This window comes from Carcharhinus amblyrhynchos, chromosome 3 (assembly GCF_965287045.1).
Source record: "Carcharhinus amblyrhynchos chromosome 3, sCarAmb.v2.hapA, whole genome shotgun sequence".
NCBI classification, from domain to species: domain Eukaryota; kingdom Metazoa; phylum Chordata; class Chondrichthyes; order Carcharhiniformes; family Carcharhinidae; genus Carcharhinus; species Carcharhinus amblyrhynchos.
The window spans coordinates 44,021,312-44,042,785 of NC_137326.1; the positions used below are offsets into that span (position 1 = coordinate 44,021,312).

General features: G+C 44.2%; 1 protein-coding gene across 1 annotated transcript in view; it reads right to left on the reverse strand.

Annotated features, from left to right (window-relative positions):
* Positions 1 to 21,474, reverse strand: part of shq1 (SHQ1, H/ACA ribonucleoprotein assembly factor) — a 133,700-nt gene that overhangs the window by 62,769 nt on the left and 49,457 nt on the right. The window contains exons 8-10 of the mRNA XM_080186320.1: positions 16,537 to 16,691; positions 15,260 to 15,313; positions 10,439 to 10,562 (exon numbers count right to left, since the gene is read on the reverse strand). Of these exons, the coding sequence (XP_080042446.1) occupies positions 10,439 to 10,562; positions 15,260 to 15,313; positions 16,537 to 16,691 (333 nt within the window). The remainder of the gene's footprint in view (positions 1 to 10,438; positions 10,563 to 15,259; positions 15,314 to 16,536; positions 16,692 to 21,474) is intronic.

Consider the following 21,474-nt stretch of genomic DNA (forward strand, 5'->3'; position numbering starts at 1 on the left):
CACAAAGATGAGTGGAAAAGCAAATTGTGCGGAGGGTGTGGAAAGTCTGCAGAGGATCTGGATAGGCTGAGCGAGTGGGCGAGGACCTGGCAGATGGAGTATAATGTTAGCAAGTGTGAGGTTATCCACTTTGGCAGAAATAATGCTAGGAGGAATTACTATTTAAAGGGTGAAAAGCTGTAACATGCTACGGTGCAGAGGGATCCGGGGGTCCTTGTGCACGAGTCGCAAAAACCCAGTCTGCAGGTGCAGTAGGTGATCAAGGTGAGTGGAATGCTGGCCTTTATAGCGAGGGGGATAGAATATAAAAGTAGGAGGTCTTGCTGCAACTGTACAAGGTACTGGTGAGACCGCAGCTGGAGTACTGTGTGCAGTTTTGGTCGCCGCACTTGCGCAAGGATATTTTGGCCTTGGAGGGAGTGCAGAGGGGGTTCACTCGGCTGATACCGGAGATGAGGGGGTTGGACTATGAAGATAGACTAAATAGACTAGGTTTGTACTCGTTGGGAGTTTAGAAGGATGAGGGGGGACCTTATAGAGACGTGTAAGATAATGAAAGGGATGGATAGGGTAGAGGTAGAGAGATTCTTCCCACTTAGAAAGGATACCAGGACTAGAGGGCACAGCCTCAAGGTAAGGCGGTGGGGGGGGGGTGCAGTTTAGATCAGAGTTGAGGAGGAAGAAGAACTTCTTCACTCAAAGGGTGGTGAATCTCTGGAATTCTCTACCCGTTGAAGTGGTGGAGGCTACCTCGCTGAATATATTTAAGTCACAGGTAGATAGGTTTTTGATAGACAAGGGAATTAAGGGTTATGGGGAGAAAGTGGGAAAGTGAAACTGAGCCACTTCAGATCAGCCATGATCTTCTGGAATGGCGGGGCAGGCTCGAAGGGCTAGAAGGCCTACTCCTGCTCCTATTTCTTATGTTATGTTCTTATGAGTTCTACTTTTACATAACGAGCAAATGCTGAGATTTTTGATTTTTTTTACAACTATTCAAGCAACATAGGTTAAAATTCATGTTAAAAAAAACTAGGATAAATGCAGGTCAGACACAGGTCAAAGCTGTAGCAGTAATTACTACCTCCTGCACACCTCCCCCTATTCCTCAAGGACGATCCAACTTGGCAGAGTGTGCGCTTCCTTCAAAGTGTGTTTCAGATGCACCGTGATTGTCCTTAATAATATGCAGACTGCAGCCACGACAGATTAACAGGGTTTTAGCAGCGTCAGGAAACAAAAACTTCATGGGGCTCCAGTTTTGCTTCCTCGTTTTAAAAGGAAGAGGGAGAGAAACGGGGGCGGGTGGGAACCATCTGAGAGAGGCAGCAGGGACAAAACATTACACATCTTTTCCTTCAACACTACATTCAACTTCAAACAAACTCAGTACAAATGCATCTTCTCTTTAAATGCAGCAGTTTAAAAAATTGCTTCAACTTTGTTTCTTCAGAAATGACACCAAGAACACTTCTCTAGACTAAATTAATATTTGCTACATCATAGAAAACACTGAGGCCACTTTTCTCTTTGTGTCACTGGCTGTGACACTTCTGATCACTTGATCTCCTCACTCTGCTAAATGAGGTATGGATCCAGCAGAAAGCTTTCATCACCAGTTCCAAATTAGGAGCAAATTAATTTTTAATATAGGCAGGTGTGTGCCATTGGAAACGTCAAGATTGGTGGGGCGGGGGGTAGCAGCATTTAGAACAAAGAAGAACAAAGAACAATATAGCACAGGAACAGGCCCTTTGGCCCACCAAGCCTGCACTGACCACGTGTTCCTAACTAGATCATCCATATGTATCTCTCTATTCCCAGTCTGTTCATGTGGCTATCTAGATAAATCTTAAATGAGCCTAGCATGTCTGCCTCAACCACCTTGCTTGGCAGTGCATTCCAGGTCCCCACCACCTTCTGTGTAAAATACATCCCCCTGACATCCATACTGAACCTTGCCCCCTTACCTTGAACTTGTGACCCCTTGTGTTTGTCATTTCTGACCTGGGCAAAAGCTTCCAACTGTTCACCCTATCTATGCCCTTCATAATTTTATAAACTTCTATTAGGTCACCCCTCAACCTCTGTCTTTCCAGGGAGCACAACCCTAGTTTACTCAATCTCACCTCATAGCTAATACCCTCCCTACCAGGCAACATCATGGTAAACCTTTTCTGCACTCTCTCCAGAGCCTCCATGTCCTTCCGGTAGTGTGGCAACCAGAACAGGACAAAGTACTCCAAATGTGGCCTAACCAATGTTCTATATAACTGCAACATCATATGCCAACTTTATCCTCTATGCCTCATCCAATAAAGGCAAGCATGCCAAATACCTTCTTCACCACCTTTTCCACCTCTGTTGCCACCTTTATGGATCTGTGGACTTGCACATCCAGATGCCTGTGTGTCTATACTCCTGATGGTTCTGTCATTTATTGTATAGCTTCCCACTGCATTAGATCTACCAAAATGCATCACTTTGCATTTATCTGGATTAAATTCCATCTGCCATTTCTCCGCCCAATTTTGCAGCTTCTCTATATCCTGCTGTATTCTCTGACAATATTCATCACTATCCGCAACTCCAGCAATCTTTGTGTCATCCGCAAACTTACTAATCAGACCAGCTACATCTTCTTCCAAATCATTTATATATATCACAAACAGCAGAGGTCCCAGTACAGAGACCTGCAGAACACCACTAGTCACAGATCTCCAATCAGAAAAAGACCCCTCCACTGCTACCCTCTGTCTTCTATGGCCAAGCCAGTTCTGTACCCATCTGGCTAGTTCACCTGTGATCCCATGAGACTTGTCCCTCATCATGTCAATTTTGAGTCCCCACTTATGAAATGCCAGTCTGAGTACGAGTGGGAAATCCATCCATTTATTTTTTGGAGCATGCAAATTCATCAATGGGGAAGATACTTTGGATCCAGGGTTCCTCTCTAATGCTTCTGGCAGCAGGAACAGTTGCTGCCACTGGTAAGCTTTGTTCTGCATTGCCAGTGGGTTGGCTATTCACCCTCCCCATTTCAGCTGCGGCTGCGATCAAATTCCCAACTTCATGGCTTCCAGACATCTGTAGATGTTCATCCGTTTGCACAGTGCTGTTGGCACTGTGAAGGAAGTGGACGGACGGCGCATAACCACAAATGAAGACCCTGGTAATTGATCGTGAGCCCCACCTTAAAACATTCTGACAGATCGTCAATTATTCAGCAGATAGACAAGAAAATTAGTAAGATCTCAGCCCCACCCCCCAGACACAATCAGAAAATTAGTACTGTAGTGAATGAAGATTTGAGAAAGACAGATTTTGAAACTCAAGTATTATTTCAGTTAGGCAGGTTGGCTGTGATATATCGCCCCTTCGTGTCCCAAGATGTGTAGGTTAGGCGGATTAGCAGGGCAAATGCTTGGAGTTACTGGGATGGGGTGGGCCTGGGTATGATGCTCTGTCAGACAGTCAGTGCAGATTCGATGGGCTGAATGGTCTCCTGCCACTGATTTTCCTTCCTCACTGGTTTGCTTCCGAGAGGAGCCAATGTGTACAACTCTGCAGAGTCTATACCCAACACTGTACATGTGAAAGGAGTTGGCACAGTATTAATCCAGTGGTGCCTGCACAGAGCATAAATCAAAATTTTTCTGGGCACTTGGTCAGGGAAGCTGCAAAGGAAACTAATGTAGGAAACAGAACTGCTGCAATAGAAAGTGCTCTTTTATCGTCCCATTAAAGTATATAATTAGAACATTGCACATAACCTCCATTATACACCCTGCAAGCATTTGGTTCAGAGGCTAGTTTAAAAAAAATACATGCCTTTCAAACAAAACATCCAAACATGAAACCTAATATTTTCAACAACAATATTTGCTTTTGACACAGAGCAACCACATAGCTTTGTGGTTTATTTCTTGAGGGGATTTGGACAAGCTCTTCAGTAGAGCAGTGAATTAACCTGGGACACTGCTATGTTCTTGGAGGCACATCAAATAGCTTATGTCTACATACTTGTAGACTGCACTGCTGTGGAGTTTAAGGTCACAATATATTTACAAAATGCTTTTTAAATAGACCAAGATCCCATCTTGCAAAATGCAGCTCAACTAATGTGGCCAAATGATCTTTGGAACATAAGAACATAAGAACATAAGAAATAGGAGCAGGAGTAGGCCATCCAGCCCTTCGAGCCTGCCCCGCCATTCAATAAGATCATGGCTGATCTGTCGTGGCTCAGTTCCACTTTCCCGCCCTCTCCCCATAACCCTTAATCCCCTCTCCTATCAAAAACCCATCAACCCGCGTCTTAAAAATATTTAGCGAGGCAGCCTCCACCACTTCAACGGGCAGAGAATTCCAGAGATTCACCACCCTTTGAGTGAAGAAGTTCCTCCTCAACTCCGTTCTAAACCGCCCCCCTTTTATCTTGAGGCTGTGCCCCCTAGTCCTACTGTCTTTTTTGAGCGGGAAGAGTCTTTCCACCTCTATCCTATCCATCCCATTCATCATCTTATACGTCTCAATGAGATCTCCCCTCATTCTTCTAAACTCTAACGAGTACAAGCCCAGTTTATTCAGCCTCTCGTCATAGCTCAACCCCCTCAACTCTGGTATCAGCCTAGTAAACCTCCTCTGCACTCCCTCCAAGACCAAAATATGTTTGCGCAGGTGCGGCGCCCAAAAATGCACACAGTACTCCAGTTGCGGCCTCACCAATGCCCTATACAGCTGCAGCAAGACCTCCCTACTTTTATATTCAATCCCCTTCGCTATGAAGGCCAGCATCCCATTCGCCTTCCTGACCACCTGCTGCACCTGCAAGCTGGGTTTTTGCGACTCATGCACAAGGACCCCGAGGTCCCTCTGCACCGTCGCCTGCTGCAGTTTTTCGCCCCGTAAGTAATAGTCCTTCCTACTATTCTTCCTATCAAAGTGGACCACCTCACACTTGCCAACATTAAATTCCATTTGCCATTTCCTGGCCCATTCGCCCAGCCTATCTAGATCCTTCTGCAGACTCTCCACACCCTCCGCACAATTTGCCGTTCCCCCAATCTTGGTGTCATCAGCAAATTTCGACACTCTACACTCGGTTCCCTCCTCCAGATCATCTATATAAATGGTAAATAGCTGAGGCCCCAGCACCGACCCCTGGGGCACACCACTAGAAGGAGTGGTTTGTGCTCGGAAAACATTAAGACAAAGAGTTGTGTGAGTAAATGTGATGTCAGCCGTATCATTCACTGACAGAATAGTCATAACCATAAAGTTTCGGCAACAAAACTACATCACTTGCAGCTGCATTAAATGTGCAAACAGAAGGAAATATTTTCTCCTATAAAACTAAACTTTGTGGCTCTCATTGTATTACGCAGAACTCACGATGATAGTATTTCACGTTATACAAAAAAATTTTAATTTCTGTAAAAATTAAGTAAATGTCTTGTCAAATATGCATCAGCATTCAGGACCTTGCAACTCGCATAGCTCTTTGTAATTTTAGGAAATTTAAGAAAAAATTAATTTACTCAACTTAATAAAAACCCAGTCAAACTCTCAGAACACCATAGTCTGTAGCAGACGCAATTTGCTACATACTTTCGCTACGTATGGAAAATTAACTTGGATTTATCTATGTATTTCTATCAAAACATCCGTTTGCAAACTGTTTCATGAGGTTGTTCCTACCTATCCTCTAATCTGGTTGCACAAACCAGGTTATAGACATCACCATCCCCCATCTTTAATGTAAAAAAAAATTACACAGGGTCATAATCAGAAAGGAAAGGAACATCAGAACCAAATTAAATCCAGTCACTGAATTTGTTTAATGAGGAGAGGGAGGTCAGAGAACACTGGAGCTTAACCAAGGAATTAAGAACATAAGAAATAGGAGCAGGAGTAAGCCATCTAGCCCTTCGAGCCTGCCCCACCATTCAATAAGATCATAGCTAATCATCAGTTCCACTTTCCCGCTTCCTCCACATAACCCTTAACTCCCCTGTCCATCAAAAACCTATCTACCCGTGGCTTAAATATATTTAGCGAGGTAGCCTCCACCACTTCAATGGGCAGAGAATTCCAGGGATTCACCACCCTTTGAGTGAAGAAGTTCCTCCTCAACTCCGATCTAGACTGCCCCACCCCCCCGATTTTGAAGCTTTGCCCTCTAGTCCTGCTATCCTTTCTAAGCGGGAAGAAACTCCCTACCTCTACCCTATCCATTCCCTTCATTATCTTATACGTCTCTATAAGATCCCCCTTCATCCTTCTAAACTCCAAAGAGTAGAGACCTAGTCTAAGGGATGGTGCAGATGCAGGAGAAAATATGGCTGCCAATGCTGGGACAAAGGGAAGGGGGAATGCACAAGAGAAGCACTGGCGGAAAGTAGAGTTTGAAACAGGGATAGGGCTGGAGGAGGTTACAGAAAAAAGGTAGGTCAAAGGCACGAGGAATTTGAACATGAGGACAGGAATTTTAAATTTGGTGCTTTAGGAAACTGTTAATTGATGAGAGGCAAGCAGAATTTGGCATGGGGCAGGATAAATTGAGGTTAATGGAAGATGGGAAGCCTGCAGGATCAACAAAGACAACTTTGGAACATTCATTTCTGGAGGTGACAATGGCATGAAAGAGGGGTTCAGTGGCTAAAGGGCTGAGGTAGAAATGCAAGAGAGAGCTGATTAGTGGGAATAGGTTGTCTGGATGAAGGTGAAGATACGAGGTTGGAAGCTCAATTTGGGGTCAAACAGGATGCCAAGGTTGCCAGCAATATAGTTGGCAGTGGGATTGGCAATGGCGTTTGTGACCAGGCCCAAAGACAGAGTGGTTTCTGTTTTCACAAATATTTAACTGGAAATACTGCAAATTTTGCAAGACTCAAAATTAGACCAAAGACTTGATAGAATAGAGGCAGTGCAGAGATTAAGAGAAGCAATGGAGAAATAAAGCTGGGTGCTGACGCAATGCCTAAGGACAAAAAAAAATCACAGCAAACAATACCAACAAAACTTTCTTCTGAAGTAACACTAAGATTCAAAAAAGATCTAAACTTTCTCACTGATTAAGAAGCTTTATTTTAATATTTAACCCTATTTCTATCTGAACAAGACAGAATAAGACTTGAACTGTCCTTTCCAAACAAATTATTCAGGGTCAGTAGTCAGTGAATAGATTCTACACTGAACTGAACAATGAATTCTACAATCAAAAGTCCCTCGATGAGGAATACAATTGGATAGAGTAGACAAGGACCCGCCCACAGATCTTGTCCCCATCAACAAGATTGGAGCAGAGGCGAGAGAAACAAATGCAAGTCTCCCACAATAAGATTCATTCTTCAGAATGCAAAACACTTCTGTTACATTCATAGCAATTCAAGACTGTGTCAGTTGCCTATGTATAATACATCATCTCGTAAATCAAAATTATTGACGGGATGCGTCATGCTGCTCTGATTGCATGTTGTAAAAAAGCATTCCAAATTTGATGTCTTAACTAATAAGCTTTGTAACCAGTCCAGATACTTTTGATAAGCGAGGGGATTAAGGGTTATGGGGAGAGGGCGGGAATGTGGAACTGAGCCACGGCAGATCAGCCATGATTTTATTGAATGGCGGGGCAGGCTCAAAGGGCTAGATGGCCTACTCCTGCTCCTATTTCTTATGTTCTTATACTTGATTCCCCTCTCTGAAGGCTGTTCCCTGACTATAGTTCCACAGATAGCTATCTGCGCAATTCAATGTGCTTCACTCTAAGATTCAGTCGACAAACTGATCATCATCTTTGGTGGTCAAGCTGTGAGGGTAAATTCTTATCCTTTTAAGCAGCTTCAGTAGAAATGGTCGAGAGCTTCAAGTTTTTAAGTGTCCAGATCGCCAACAATCAGTCCTGGTCCTCCTCATGACGACACGATAGTTAAAAAAGCCCACCAAAGCTTCTACTTTCTCCACACACTGAAATAAACTCTCACGGCCTAACAATCACTAAGTGCTCTTTTAAATTTACTTGCAGGTCAAGAGATCCTCCGACCTCCGAAGGAAGACCCTGACCTGGCAGTAATCCAGTGCAGCCCGATACACAGACCAGGCCACTGGCTCATCCGTGACCTGAGACATCATCCACTTACCGGCCTTCGGCCCATCCACGCCAGAGCATGGTCTGGGTATCTGCCGACTGGCAAAGCCAAACCGCAACACAGCAGCGACCCAGAACGCCCGACCGTTCAGACTCATCCACTGACACAGGGACTGCAAGCAAGGCAACAAATTCTCCATCTGCACACGAACCGGAGCGAAGAACCTCATTGGACTCAATCATACCCTTAACATCGCAAACCACTCTCACCGTCTCCCATGCTCGAAAAGAAGCAGTCACTTCAGGAAGTGTGGAAAGCATGCAGACCTGCATGAAACAACGTGGTCCCAAGGTCCACCTCCCCAGCTTACTCCTGGCAAAATGTCCAGTCTCAGGAAAACAAGACGAACTTCGAGCCAGACTCACTTTCCAAAGGGAACTGAAAGACTGCTGTGTACTCTGTTTCACTGAGACCTGGTTCACTCCTGCTTCACCAGTGCCCTGCAACCAGACGGCTTCTCAATCCATCGAATGGACCATACAGCGACCTCAGGCAAGGCGAGGAGAAGTGGGGTCTACTTTCTAATCATACCTTGTTGTGCCTAGACATACCAACACTGGCAACTTTCTGTTCCCCAGAACTAGAATACCTGATGCTAAAATGCTGCCCCTACTACCTTCCACAGGAGTTCACCTCCGTTATTCTGGTGGCAGTTTAGACCCCACCCCAAGCAGACGTGAAGATCACGCTGGATGAAATACACACCACTACGAATAGCTTGGAGTTGAAACAGCCCGTGGAATTGTTCATCGGGGCCGGGGACTTCAAATCAGGCCAAACTCAAGCGTGTACTATCAAGTTACCACCAACACATCTGCTCCACCAAAGGCCTAAATATCCTGACCAATGCTACACAAATATCAAACATGCCTACAGCTCTATCACCCACCACACTTTGGCAAATTAGACCACAAGGCTGTGCTCCTGCTCCCGGTTTATAAGTAAAAACTGAAGCCGGTGAATCCAGCAAAGAAAGTTATGTAATGTTGGTCTGAGGTTTCGGATAATCTCCGAAGGGGATGTTTAGAGTCAGTGGACTGGTCAGTATTTAAAAACTCTGTGACCAGCCTGAACAAGTACACCACAACAGTATCTGACTTCATTTGTAAGTGTGTAGAAGACCGTTTGCCAAAGAAGCAAATCCGTGTGTTTCCCAATCAGAAACCAGGGATATCCACTGCCTGCTGAAATCCAGGTCTGAGGCATTCAAGACAGGCGACACTGACCTATACAAGAAACCCAATTATGATTCAAGGAGACATATCAAAAAAGCCAAAAGATGGCATGAACCCAAGATCCCAGCTGAGACCGCTCTCATGTGTGCAGAACTTGGCTATCAGTTCCTGCTCAACGATTCTGCATTGTCGTGTGTCGTGAACGCCACCTTGAAGAACGCTTACCCAAAAATCAGACGTCGAATGCCTGTAACCACTGAAGTGTTCCCGACAGGAAGAGAACATTCCTGCCTGATGATTGTCGAGCGATGTTCATTCATCTGTTGTCGTAGCATCTGCATGGTCTCCCCAATGTACCATGCCTCAGGACATCCTTTCCTGCAGCGTATCAGGTAGACAACGTTGGTTAAGTTGCGAGTGTGTGTACCACGTACCTGATGGATGGTGTTCTCACGTGAGATGATGGCATCCATGTCAATGATCTGGCATGTGGTGCAGAGGTTGCTGTGGCAGGGTTGTGCAGTTCCCCATGCTAACACTACAGTTAAGAAAGCACACCAACGCCTTGACTTTCTCAGAAAACTAAGGAAACGTGGCACGTCAGCTACGACTCTCACCAACTTTTACCGATGCACCATAGAAAGCGTTCTTTCTGGTTGCATCCTGCTCTGCTCAAGACCACAAGAAACTTCATAGGGTCGTGAATGAAGCCCAGTTCATCACAAAAAGCAGCCTCCCATTCACTGACACTGTCTACGCTTCCTGCTGCCTCAGAAAAGCAGCCAGCATAATTAAGGACTCAATGCACCCTGAACATTCTCTCTTGCACCTTCTTCCGTCAGGAAAAAGATACAAAAAGTCTGAGGTCACGTACAACCGACTTCAATAACTGTTACTTCCCTGCTGCCATTCGACTTTTGAATGGACGTGCATCACATTAAGTTGGTCTTTCTCTACACCTTAGCTACGACTGTAACACTACATCCTGCACTCTCGTTTCTTTCTCTATGAATGGTATGCTTTGCATGAAAGAAACAATACTTTTCACTGTATACTAATGCGTGGCAATGATAAATCAAATCAAGTCAGTTCGGATTTACAAACCGTTCTTACCCAGCTGAAGTATTATCACTGCATCCTCAACAGCTTTCAAAGCCAAGTGAAAATGTCTGTAAAAGGGATAACACAAAACTCTTCTGCTGAAGGACACAAGAACTTCTTGAAGAGAGTGGTAAGTCTGTATAGATAAACAAATAACAGAAGTCCATTGATATAATCTGTACCACAATGACCATACTGCATTTAATTTTAGGCCAGATCAAATACAACTGTCAACTATTTGATTTCAGTAAAGGTAACAATGAGTGAAGGTTTTTATTCACAATGGCAGACTGTAAATAAGACCAAGGACATTTATGCTAATGAAGTAGAAATCTGTGAAAACAATCAATCCCAATTCACCAAAAGCTTCAACGTGTGAATGGAGAAACCTTGGGTTATACCGCAGAGGATTTCAATGATTCCACGTGTTTCTACATGTCGAGCAGGCCTTACCCGGCAGCAGCACATTCTCGGGTTGACATGGAACTTTTGAACTTAGTCACATTTTCCTCGGGAGATGCTCAGCACAGGCCTCGCATTTTGAGAAAGGGGACAAAATGCAGATTTCTCCCACCTTCTCAAGGTATTTACTGCATCTTCGAGCTGCCACTTGCACTGTCAGTGCAAAGATTGGAACAAAGAGGTGAGGGGTACAGGGGAAAAGTGCGCTTTTTACGAAGAACAAGGAGAAGCATATGTTGGATTATCATACTGCCATGACACTGTAGTTGGATTGAAATTTTGTATTCATTGCTCAAACATCTCAAGCTAACAGTATCGATAATGCTTCCATAAAGCAATGCTGGAGCCAATACCAGTCTATTCTCCACAACCTTATGAATTGAAAAAATTCAGGCAGCTTCCTGAAAAGTGGTAGAAAACAGTGAACTGTCTCTCACTGTTGGTGAGCTACAGTGTCACGTGAACTGTTTCCAGTTTTATCCCTGGTTTGTGGGTTGCTGCTGATTTTACCTGGAACAGCAGTGAGTGCACAAACAGTAGCACAGTGGTTAGCACTGCTGCTTCACAGCACCAGAGACCCGGGTTCGATTCCTGCTTGGGTCATGTCTGTGTGGAGTTTGCACATTCTCCCCGTGTCTGCATGCATTTCCTCCTGGTGCTCCGGTTTCCTCCCACAATCTGAAAGATGTGCAGGTTAGGTGCATTGACCCGAACAGGCGTCGGACCATGGCGACTAGGGGAATTTCACAGTAACTTCATTGCAGGGTTAATGTAAGCCTAACTTGTGATTAATTAAGAAACTTTAACTTTAATTTGCATGTATTCTACACAAAAAAAAGCGTTAATGAAGCAGTGCTCTTGTCCATTACCTGCAGACGTTTTCTTGAGAAGTGCAAATATATTAACCGTATTGGACAAGGAGAGCCATTGCTTAGCACAAGAACATTACTGTACTTTTAATATTTATCTGCCATATCACCAAGATAGCCTATTTCCACATCCACAACACCGTCAAATTTCACCTGCCTCAATTCACCTGTTGCTGAAATCCTCATCCAAATATTTTGATATTTCTAGACTTGAATATTTCAATGTACACCTGGCCAGCCTCCCATCCTTCACACATCTCCATAAACTCGCACAAGTCTCGTTCACCTAATCTCCCCGTGCATTCCAATCCAAATTAGCAATGTCTTAATTTTAAAAATCTCATCCTGATTTGCAAATCCACTCATAGCTCACCCTTCCCAACCCTCAAATCTTGCTCCATAGTGCTTCTGGTGAACATTTGATTAACAGTGGAATGTAAATGCAGGTCACTGTTCCGGTCAGGCAGGACACTGCATTAGACACTTAAGCTGTGAGTTCTCATCAAACAATCACTATGGTCTTTCATACTCATGATGTGGAGATGCTGGTGTTGGACTGGGGTAAACACAGTAAGAAGTCTCGCAACATCAGGTTCAAGTCCAACAAGTTTATTTGATAGCAAACACACAAATTTTCGGAACACTGTTCCTTTGTCAGGTGAGCAGAGAGTTCTGTTCACAAACAGGGCATATTATATGCCCTGTGAACAGAACTCTCCACTCACCTGGCGAAGGAACAGCTTTCCAAAAGCTTGTAGGTCTACTATCAAAGAAACTTGTTGGACTTGAACCTGGCGTTGTGAGACTTCTTACTTTCATACTCAGGCAATGAGGCATTACTAGCGAGCAAACACTTTCTGATTGCAAAACAAGTTGAAACGCCCTCGCCTCTTACTATTTGTTTCGTACTGAAAACAATCAGCATACAGTACTGTATTTGCTACATTTGGATCTCACAAATAGTTGGGAGTGCAGGAAACCACTGTTTGAATTTATGTTTTGTTCAACTACAGAAGGAGAGCTCAATTTCCCAATTTCTGAACTTCAAAAGGAACAAGGAGGTATTTGCACCAGTCAGCAGGCTCCAAACTGGACGGCTCATGACGAAGTGCAATTCTAAAGTCTGTAATCAACAAAAATCTTCACTGGTTTCCTCTGTTGTCTACTTTTTTTCCACTTTGAACAACTTGGATTTGTACTTGACAAGGTACCTCACAAGAGGTTATTGCAGAAGGTCAGGGGACATGGAGTTGGGGGTAGGGTGTTAGCGTGGATAGAGGATTGGTTGTCAAATAGGAGGCAGAGAGTGGGGGTCAACGGGTGCTATTCGGATTGGCGGTTGGTGACTAGTGGGGTGCCCCAGGGGTCGGTGCTGGGGCCTCAGCTATTTACCATTTATATAGATGATCTGGAGGAGGGAACCGAGTGCAGGGTGTCGAAATTTGCTGATGACACCAAGATTGGGGGAACAGCAAATTGTGCAGAGGGTGTGGAGAGTCTGCAGAAGGATCTAGATAGGCTGGGCGAATGGGCCAGGAAATGGCAAATGGAATTTAATGTTGGCAAGTGTGAGGTGGTCCACTTTGGTAGGAAGAATGGTAGGAAGGACTATTACTTACGAGGCGAAAAACTGCAGCAGGCGACGGTGCAGAGGGACCTCGGGGTCCTTGTGCATGAGTCACAAAAACCCAGCTTGCAGGTGCAGCAGGTGGTCAGGAAGGCGAATGGGATGCTGGCCTTCATAGCGAGGGGGATTGAATATAAAAGTAGGGAGGTCTTGCTGCAGCTGTATAGGGCATTGGTGAGGCCGCAGCTGGAGTACTGTGTGCAGTTTTGGGCGCCGCACCTGCGCAAGGATATTTTGGCCCTGGAGGGAGTGCAGAGGAGGTTTACTAGGCTGATACCGGAGTTGAGGGGATTGAGCTATGAGGAGAGGCTGAATAAACTAGGCTTGTACTCGTTGGAGTTTAGAAGAATGAGGGGAGATCTCATTGAGACGTATAAGATGATGAATGGGATGGATAGGATAGAGATGGAGAGACTCTTCCCGCTCAAAAAAGACAGTAGGACTAGAGGGCACAGCCTCAAGATAAAGGGGAGGCGGTTCAGAACGGAGTTGAGGAGGAACTTCTTCACTCAAAGGGTGGTGAATCTCTGGAATTCTCTGCCCGTTGAAGTGGTGGAGGCTGCCTCGCTAAATATTTTTAAGAAGCGGGTTGATGGGTTTTTGATGAGAGAGGGGATTAAGGGTTATGGGGAGAGGGCGGGAAAGTGGAACTGAGCCACGACAGATCAGCCATGATCTTATTGAATGGCGGGGCAGGCTCGAAGGGCTAGATGGCCTACTCCTGCTCCTATTTCTTATGTTCTTATGTTCTTAAGCACAGTCTGGCACATTTACATGAAGATGAAGGGTGCGCATGATAACTTAAGTTAATTCAGTGCACCATTATCACAGAGGTTTTTCTTTCATGCCCCAGGGAGCATGCAGATACCACGTGCCTAAAGTTCACTTTGGTTTATACGGAATGAGTAGTTGCCCATAGGAATAGTTTGTGTACAGAATTGTTATGACTTGGAGGAGGTAATTTGGCCCATTGTGTCTGAACTGGTTCTCCAAATGAGCATCATGACTTAATGCCATTCTCCTGCCTTTCCTTGTACCCCTGTACGTTGTTTCCATTCAAATAATCATCCAATCTTCTGCTGAATGCCTCAATTGAACCTGCCTCCACAACACTTCCAGACAATGAATAGTTCAGGTCTGGAATGCACTATGTGAAGTTTTTTTTCCCTCACATCACATTTGTTTATTTTGCAAATCAATTTATATCTGTAGCGTGGAATATGACTGAAGCATTTGGTACAATCTAAAAGTCTGGCAGAATGCGTGGACAGCAAGAGAGGCCTGCAACAGTCAAATTGTTTGCTAACAATCAGTGACCATGCTCATACATGAAGAATTATCAATCGGCCAACATAAAGGAAGTTTTGGGCAATATACCCCGGGATATTACTCCTCTGAGGGGAAGGGGATATATAGAAAAATGTTTTTTCTCTAGCAGATCAAAGCCCAGTGGAACACATCCATATTGAAAGCTAAATATGCCAAGTGCACAGCTCACCTCATTCAAAAGCTAAGCAAACAGATAATTGAATAGGGACTGCTGTCCTTCAGTGTTGTGAGAAATTCTCTCATATCAACATTGTATAGTAGATGCCCAAAGCATTATCAATCTTCACCAAATCTCTATTGGCTTTTATCCAACAACTAAAGAGGCATTTACCATCTGTCACTCCAGTCGATCAATGACTCGTAGCAACTTGGTCCTCATTTAGGTTCTTATATCCACGATTGCAGAGTTAATGTTCTAGAGAGATAAGCTTTGATGACTGAATGTTTATGTAGTTGCAGGGTACAGCTGGGAGCTCTAAAATTGACTGATTTGCCCAAATCTATGCACAAGGCAACACAAATGACATAAAAAGCTATCCCTCTTACTTCGAGCCAACAGAGGGTCCCGCTCAGTTTCCAGATGTTCCACGAGGATTCAGTCTGGGGGGAAAAAAAAATTACATATAAAATTTGCCCACATTAAACCATCACCAACATCACCTGACGTTGCTATGAACATCCTAATTTTTGTTTTCATACCAGTCATCTTAATGAGGGGGTGGCAGGAAGCTGCAGATAGATAAGCAGATGCAGTGTCCTTCCCTTCTGAAATATGAATTACATTTGGCTCACTAGAAAACTGGCTTCTCTCTCCCTGCGAACAGTGAGGGGCCCAGATATGACATGTCAACACAATCTTAAGTCTGTTCTTCAAAACAAACAACTTTCAGCTATACAGTGCAAAAATGGATCAATGTGAGAAATGGAATAATGCAGCTTGTAGGCGCTATAACCTGTAACTAGCTGCTTGTGTACATTATGCATGACAGGAAAATGAAGAACTATGTGGTGGCGCAGCGGTAAGCACTGCTGCCTCAAGCACCAGGGACTGGGATTCGATTCCCGACTTGGGTCAGTCTGTGCTGAGTCTGCACATTCTCCCCGTGTCTGCGTGGGTTTCTTGCGGGTGCTCTGGTTTCCTCCCACAGTCCGAAAGGCATGCTGGTTAGGTGCAAACTCCATGCTCAATTCTTCCGCAGTATACCTGAAGAGACGCCTGGGTATAGTGACGGAGGATTTTCACAGTAACTTCATTGTAGTGTTAATGTGAGCCTACCTGTGACACTAATAAATAAACTTTAAAACAAAGTTAAAACTGTGCAAATTCATGGTAGTAAAGTTCTACAAGGGACCTGATAAGCAGATAATTGACTGGCCTCGAAGTTGACTCTCGATGGCCAATGCTGACTATAGATACCCAATGTTGCAAAGTAACACTGCTTCCCAGCACTGACAGTTCGCGTTCTAATGAGCTCAACCTGTTTAAAAGTTTTCAGCCTTTTGGCTAAGATCAGGTGTAGCACTGACATGCTGTGCTTGGTTGATGTCATTAGGTTACATTTCAGCTTCATTTGAAGCAATTTTTAAAAGCGGCGTCTTGGCCTTTTGGCTAAGATGCAAATGAGATCAAGCCTTAGAGGAGGAGCTATGTCTACTCCAATCAGCTTGGATCATGTAGATCAAGCCCAAGACAGGAGGTGAGAGCCCTGTCTTGTCAGCTTGGTTCAGGAATGTCTCAACTTGTTAAGACTCTGAATTAGACTTGATTTAATTGGAATAAAATCAAAAAAAAGTCAACTGTACAGACTAGCAAGTGGACTTACGTGGGCTTCTCCTTCAGTACTGCGGATATCATAAGTATACGCAAGGATAATGTCAAGCAGACCAAGGTAAACACTCGGGTAAGACTTTTGATCCAACAGGTAACTCTTGTTGGTGAAGTTTCGCAACTGTTGCTTTTCATCTTCAGAAAATTTGACTGAGGGCAAGAGACAGGTACATTTTTAGTAACAAGTAGTCATTTGGTAGTACATAACTTGAGTATTTTCAATAAAAAGAGTCTCCCTGTTGAAGCTTTATGTCTTGCAGTTGTTCTTAGGAACATTTCCAAATCAGCTTTTAAACCAAGTTTTAGAAAGCACTTCAAAAAAAATTAAAATACACGTCCAGCAACATTAAAGTTTTGTTTACCGAATGGCTAACTTGTCTTTACGCTGCACCTTTCAACATAATGTCCAAAGGTGTTTCACAGAGGCACAAGTCAAAATGTCACTGAAACTATTTGAGATATTAGGTAACTGCCTGAAAGGGAGCCAAGTGAGGGAGAAAGTAGGACAGGTTTAAAGAGGAAATAGCAGAGCTTAGAACCCAGGCAACCAAAGACACATTCATTTGGTGGTCCTGAAATCCCAATGATGTTACAGCCAATGTAAGCTAGTCCTCTTCCTGCAGACAGTCTTTTTCAAACTGCAACCTGCCTTTTTCCCGAAGTGGATGCAATGGCTCTTGAAGTTCCTTTCAATTAAAATTCTCTATCTCTTGTGATAAATTCCAAAGCGTACGGAGATAGGGTCCAAACTTGAGAGTAGCAGGAAGAAAGTGAATACAACACATTCTGCTGTTTTCAAGGTGATGTTGCTGCTGCTGACTCAATTTGTGCTTCAATAAGCAAGGTTGTGCTTTTTGCAACTGGGGTTCATTCATGCAACAACTGGCTTTTTCTGTATTGATTCAGAGGATATGGGTGTCATTTGCTAATTATTGGCTCCCCCAATTAACCCTGATGTGGTAGTGTGCTGCCTTCTTGGACCACTGCAGTCCATGTTGAGCACACATACCCAAAGTGCTGTTAGGGAAGGAGGGAATGATATGCAATGGAGGGCAATCCATATAAACAAAGGAACTTTGATCTCCCATTGCCAAAGCTATCAAGATGCCATTGTGGAGGTTCTTAGTGCCCTCCTTTGATGGTCCTTCTTTGTTCCTCAAAGTTTCTGGAGTCAGGAAGTCTGGTGGCCCATTGTCTTTCTGCTTTGCAGAGAGTTCAGACATCGGCAAGTGTCAAGTCCATTAGGGGAACTGCCCAAACATTTCCCAAGGCAATTTGCTTAGAGGCTTTTAGAAACTTGGTCAATTCTTAGGTCAGGCTGCATCTGTAAACATTTTAAAATGCAGTTCCAGCTGTTTCTAAATCCAAGGCATTATGCCAGCCAATGAATTGGAAGGTTAAGATATCACATTGTACACAACACACCATTGTAGCACTGCTTAGCAGAACGAAACAACACCCTCGGCTTGTCTGATGTTATGCTCTCCCCACCCCCGTCCTCAAAGCCATACAACAGAATGAACCTTCAAATAAAACAATATTCAGCAAGTGAAATGTCCTCTCAGAATGGATTCGATGTTATACAAAACCACAAACAATTTATTCGTTATGATCCTTTTAAGGACCAGTCATTTTTTGTTTAAAATAGACAAAATTTGAGATCCCAGAAACTTACTGAGAATAAAGCCACAAATTCCATGGATTTTAAACAGAATAAATATTCAAGTTTAAAGTTTATTTATGAGTGTCACAAGTTGGCTGGCATTAACACTGCAATGAAGTTACTGTGAAAATCTCTGAGTCGCCACACTCCGGCACCTGTTCAGGTGCATTGAGGGAGAATTTAGCATGGCCAATACAACTAACCAGCACATTTTTGGACTGTGGGAGGAAACTGGAGCAAATGCAGGCTCCACACACAGTGGCCTAAGCTAGGAATTGAACCCAGATCTCAGGCGCTTGACACAGCAGTGCTAACCTCTGTGCCACACAGTCAGAAAAGTGGAACAATTCATATTTGTTTTACATTCTAATAATCAGAATTAACACAAGGTACACACGAATTAATAGGCAAATTGAGGTTGAGCAAACTACACGGCATCAGAAATGGCAGGTGCGAGTAAGATCTCCCGAATTTCTTAGCAACCTGTACAGACGTCAGTGACCACAGAGGGTTTACAATCACATTAAAACTCTGTCTGCCTCATGTGGGGATCCAAGTCTTCACTCTTGAAGATTCAGCCTTTGAACTCCCTCAAAGCCACTCCGACTTGGACTATCTCAACAATTACTCATCGCCTGATCATTTAACCTCTCTTTTCCCAAGACTGCATTCCACTTGCTTCCCGAGGCTGAACTCCAGCACCGCTTCGTGGGCACAGCCAAGGAGAACACCCCCACAGATTGAGGTCTACCTAACATTGAGTCACCAACCTTCTAGCTCCCCAGGGCTTCTCTTGAGCCCTCACTTACTGGAACCTGCCAAAAGCAGCAGTCTCACTGCTTGGATCCTCTGCCTCTGCTACTCCCATAAATGGTTTCTCTCCCCACTGGTCCCTGCCAGTGTCTATCTCACTAAGCACCTCTCCCCTATCTAGGTTTCTTCCCCCAGTCCCAGGGCTCCCCTGGTTCAGGATCTTGTGATTGTTGCTTCCACATCATGCCAGCCAACTCTCAATATCCTGGTTGGGGTGAGTCCTTTAACGAAAATGTGACTGGGACAGGGCATGTGCAGCTTATCACCTTCCCGCCCTCTGCACATGCACACAGCTCTTGGGCCTGCTGGGAAAGGGGAACGCTCATTCTGCCCAGAACCATCAAAGTTCCTATTTCGTAATGCTCTTCAGCCACCTCAAGCACATCAAAGCTTCAGCAGCTGCGACATGCTGTGAAGATCAGAATATTAACAAAATACAAGGTACATCAAGAATGAATGGGGGAAGGGGGGCAGTGGTGACAGACATTCTTGCAGGCTCTGCTGCAGTAGAGTGTCATCTCCCTAGTCACAGCAGTGAGGTCAGTTTAACAAACCCAGCCATGTATGCTGCACTCACACTCACAACCAAAAAAACGTTAGCCAAGAACCACACACAAAACTGCACCTTCACTTACATTAGTGCTATCCAAGTTGCTGAACCGAATCCCAACTTACACAAGGCTGAGGGTAACATCGGGGGGCATTTCTTGCAAGTGGGCAGCACGGTAGTACAGTGATTAGCACTGCTACATAAATGCCAGAAGTTCAATTCCTCCTTGGGTGACTGTCAGTGCGGAGTTTGCACGTTCTCCCTGTGTCTGTGTGCATTTCCCCCAGGTATTCCAGTTTCCTCCCACAGTCAAAAGATGTGCAGCTTAGGTAGATTGGCCATGGTAAATTGCTCCTTAGTGTCCCAAGGTGTGTAGATTCAGTGGATTAGCGGGCTAAATTGTAAGGTTATGGGGATAGAGCCTGGGTAAGATGTTTGGTCGGAGAGTCGGTGCAGACTTAATGGGCTCAACGGCCCTTATCCCCAAGTTTCCTTGCAAGATGCGACCCTTGTTTTATCGAAGCAGCACAGTCACAAGTAAAAGTTTATTATATTTTAGTATTTGGTTTATTTTTTCATGGAATGTGGACATTGCTGGCAAGGCCAGCAGTTACTGTCCGTCCCGAACTGCTCTTGATTCAACTGGATTGAGGCACCATTTCCGAGGGCTGGTAACACTCAACCACATTGCTGTGGATCTGGAATCACATGTAGGCCAGGCAAGATGGGCAGATTTCTTTCCTTTAAGGTCATTCACAATCACAGAATCCCTACAGTGCTGAAGGAGGCCATTCAGCCCATCGAGCCTGCAACAATCCCTATCCCCAAATTTACTCTGCTAATTCCCCTGACACCTAAAGGACAATTCTGCATGACCAATCAACCTAACCTGCCAATTTTTGGAGTGTGGGAGGAAACTGGAGCACGCGGAGAAAACCCATGTGGACATGGGGAGAACATGCAAACTCCACATTCATCCAAGATTAGAACTGAACCCGGATCCCTGCCGCTGTGAGGCAGCAGTGCTAACCACTGTGCCACCATGCTGCCTGTGACTGTTGTTTCATGGATACTATTAATGAGACTAGTTTTTAATTCCAGATTAATTGAATTTAAATTCTACCAGCTGCCATGATAGGATATGAACCCTGTGTTCTCAGAGCATTAGCCTGGGCCTCTGGATTACGAGTCCAGTGACATGATCAACATCTCCCCTTCGCACGTTTTCAGGAGGCGGCTGCGGATCTTAAACCAGAAGCTATTTGCTCGGAGAACCAAGTAACACGAGTCCATTGCTTTTGAGCGACTGACTTGTTTAATGCCAGGTAAATTAGATTAAGCACTGTTGGTAGTCTATGTGGTTTGGTGTCAACAAGCAAGACCATTATAACCATTTAACATACTTGCTCATTTGCACCTATTTCACTTCAGAATTATTGTGATCTATTAACATGGATTTTGTGATGATGCTTTAAAACACTGAAAACAGGCTGATTAGTGACCTTTTGTGTTAATTCTAGCTGGTATCTCATTGTCCAACTCTTAAGTACGTAATTGAAATCTTTCCATGGAGATTAAACAAAGATGTGACTCAAATGTTCCAATTCTTTTTTTTCCTGCAATTTTCACAGCCTGTTTTAGAGATTCGCTTGGAAGGAAAGACTCAATAATTATACAAATAGTTCAGCAGTACACATGTAACAGATTGCTTACTTCAAAACCATCTGTTGTGTAATGTTGTGAGCCATTTCACAAGAAAGGTTACAGCCTAGGGCTTGAAATGATCACTTATGCTCAGGAGCTCCTCTATTAAGTGTAATTAATCACAATTAGACATGCCAGGATTTGAAAACGAATGAAGCAATTTTGACGAATATGAGTTTGGGATCGACCAATGTGCTTAATTG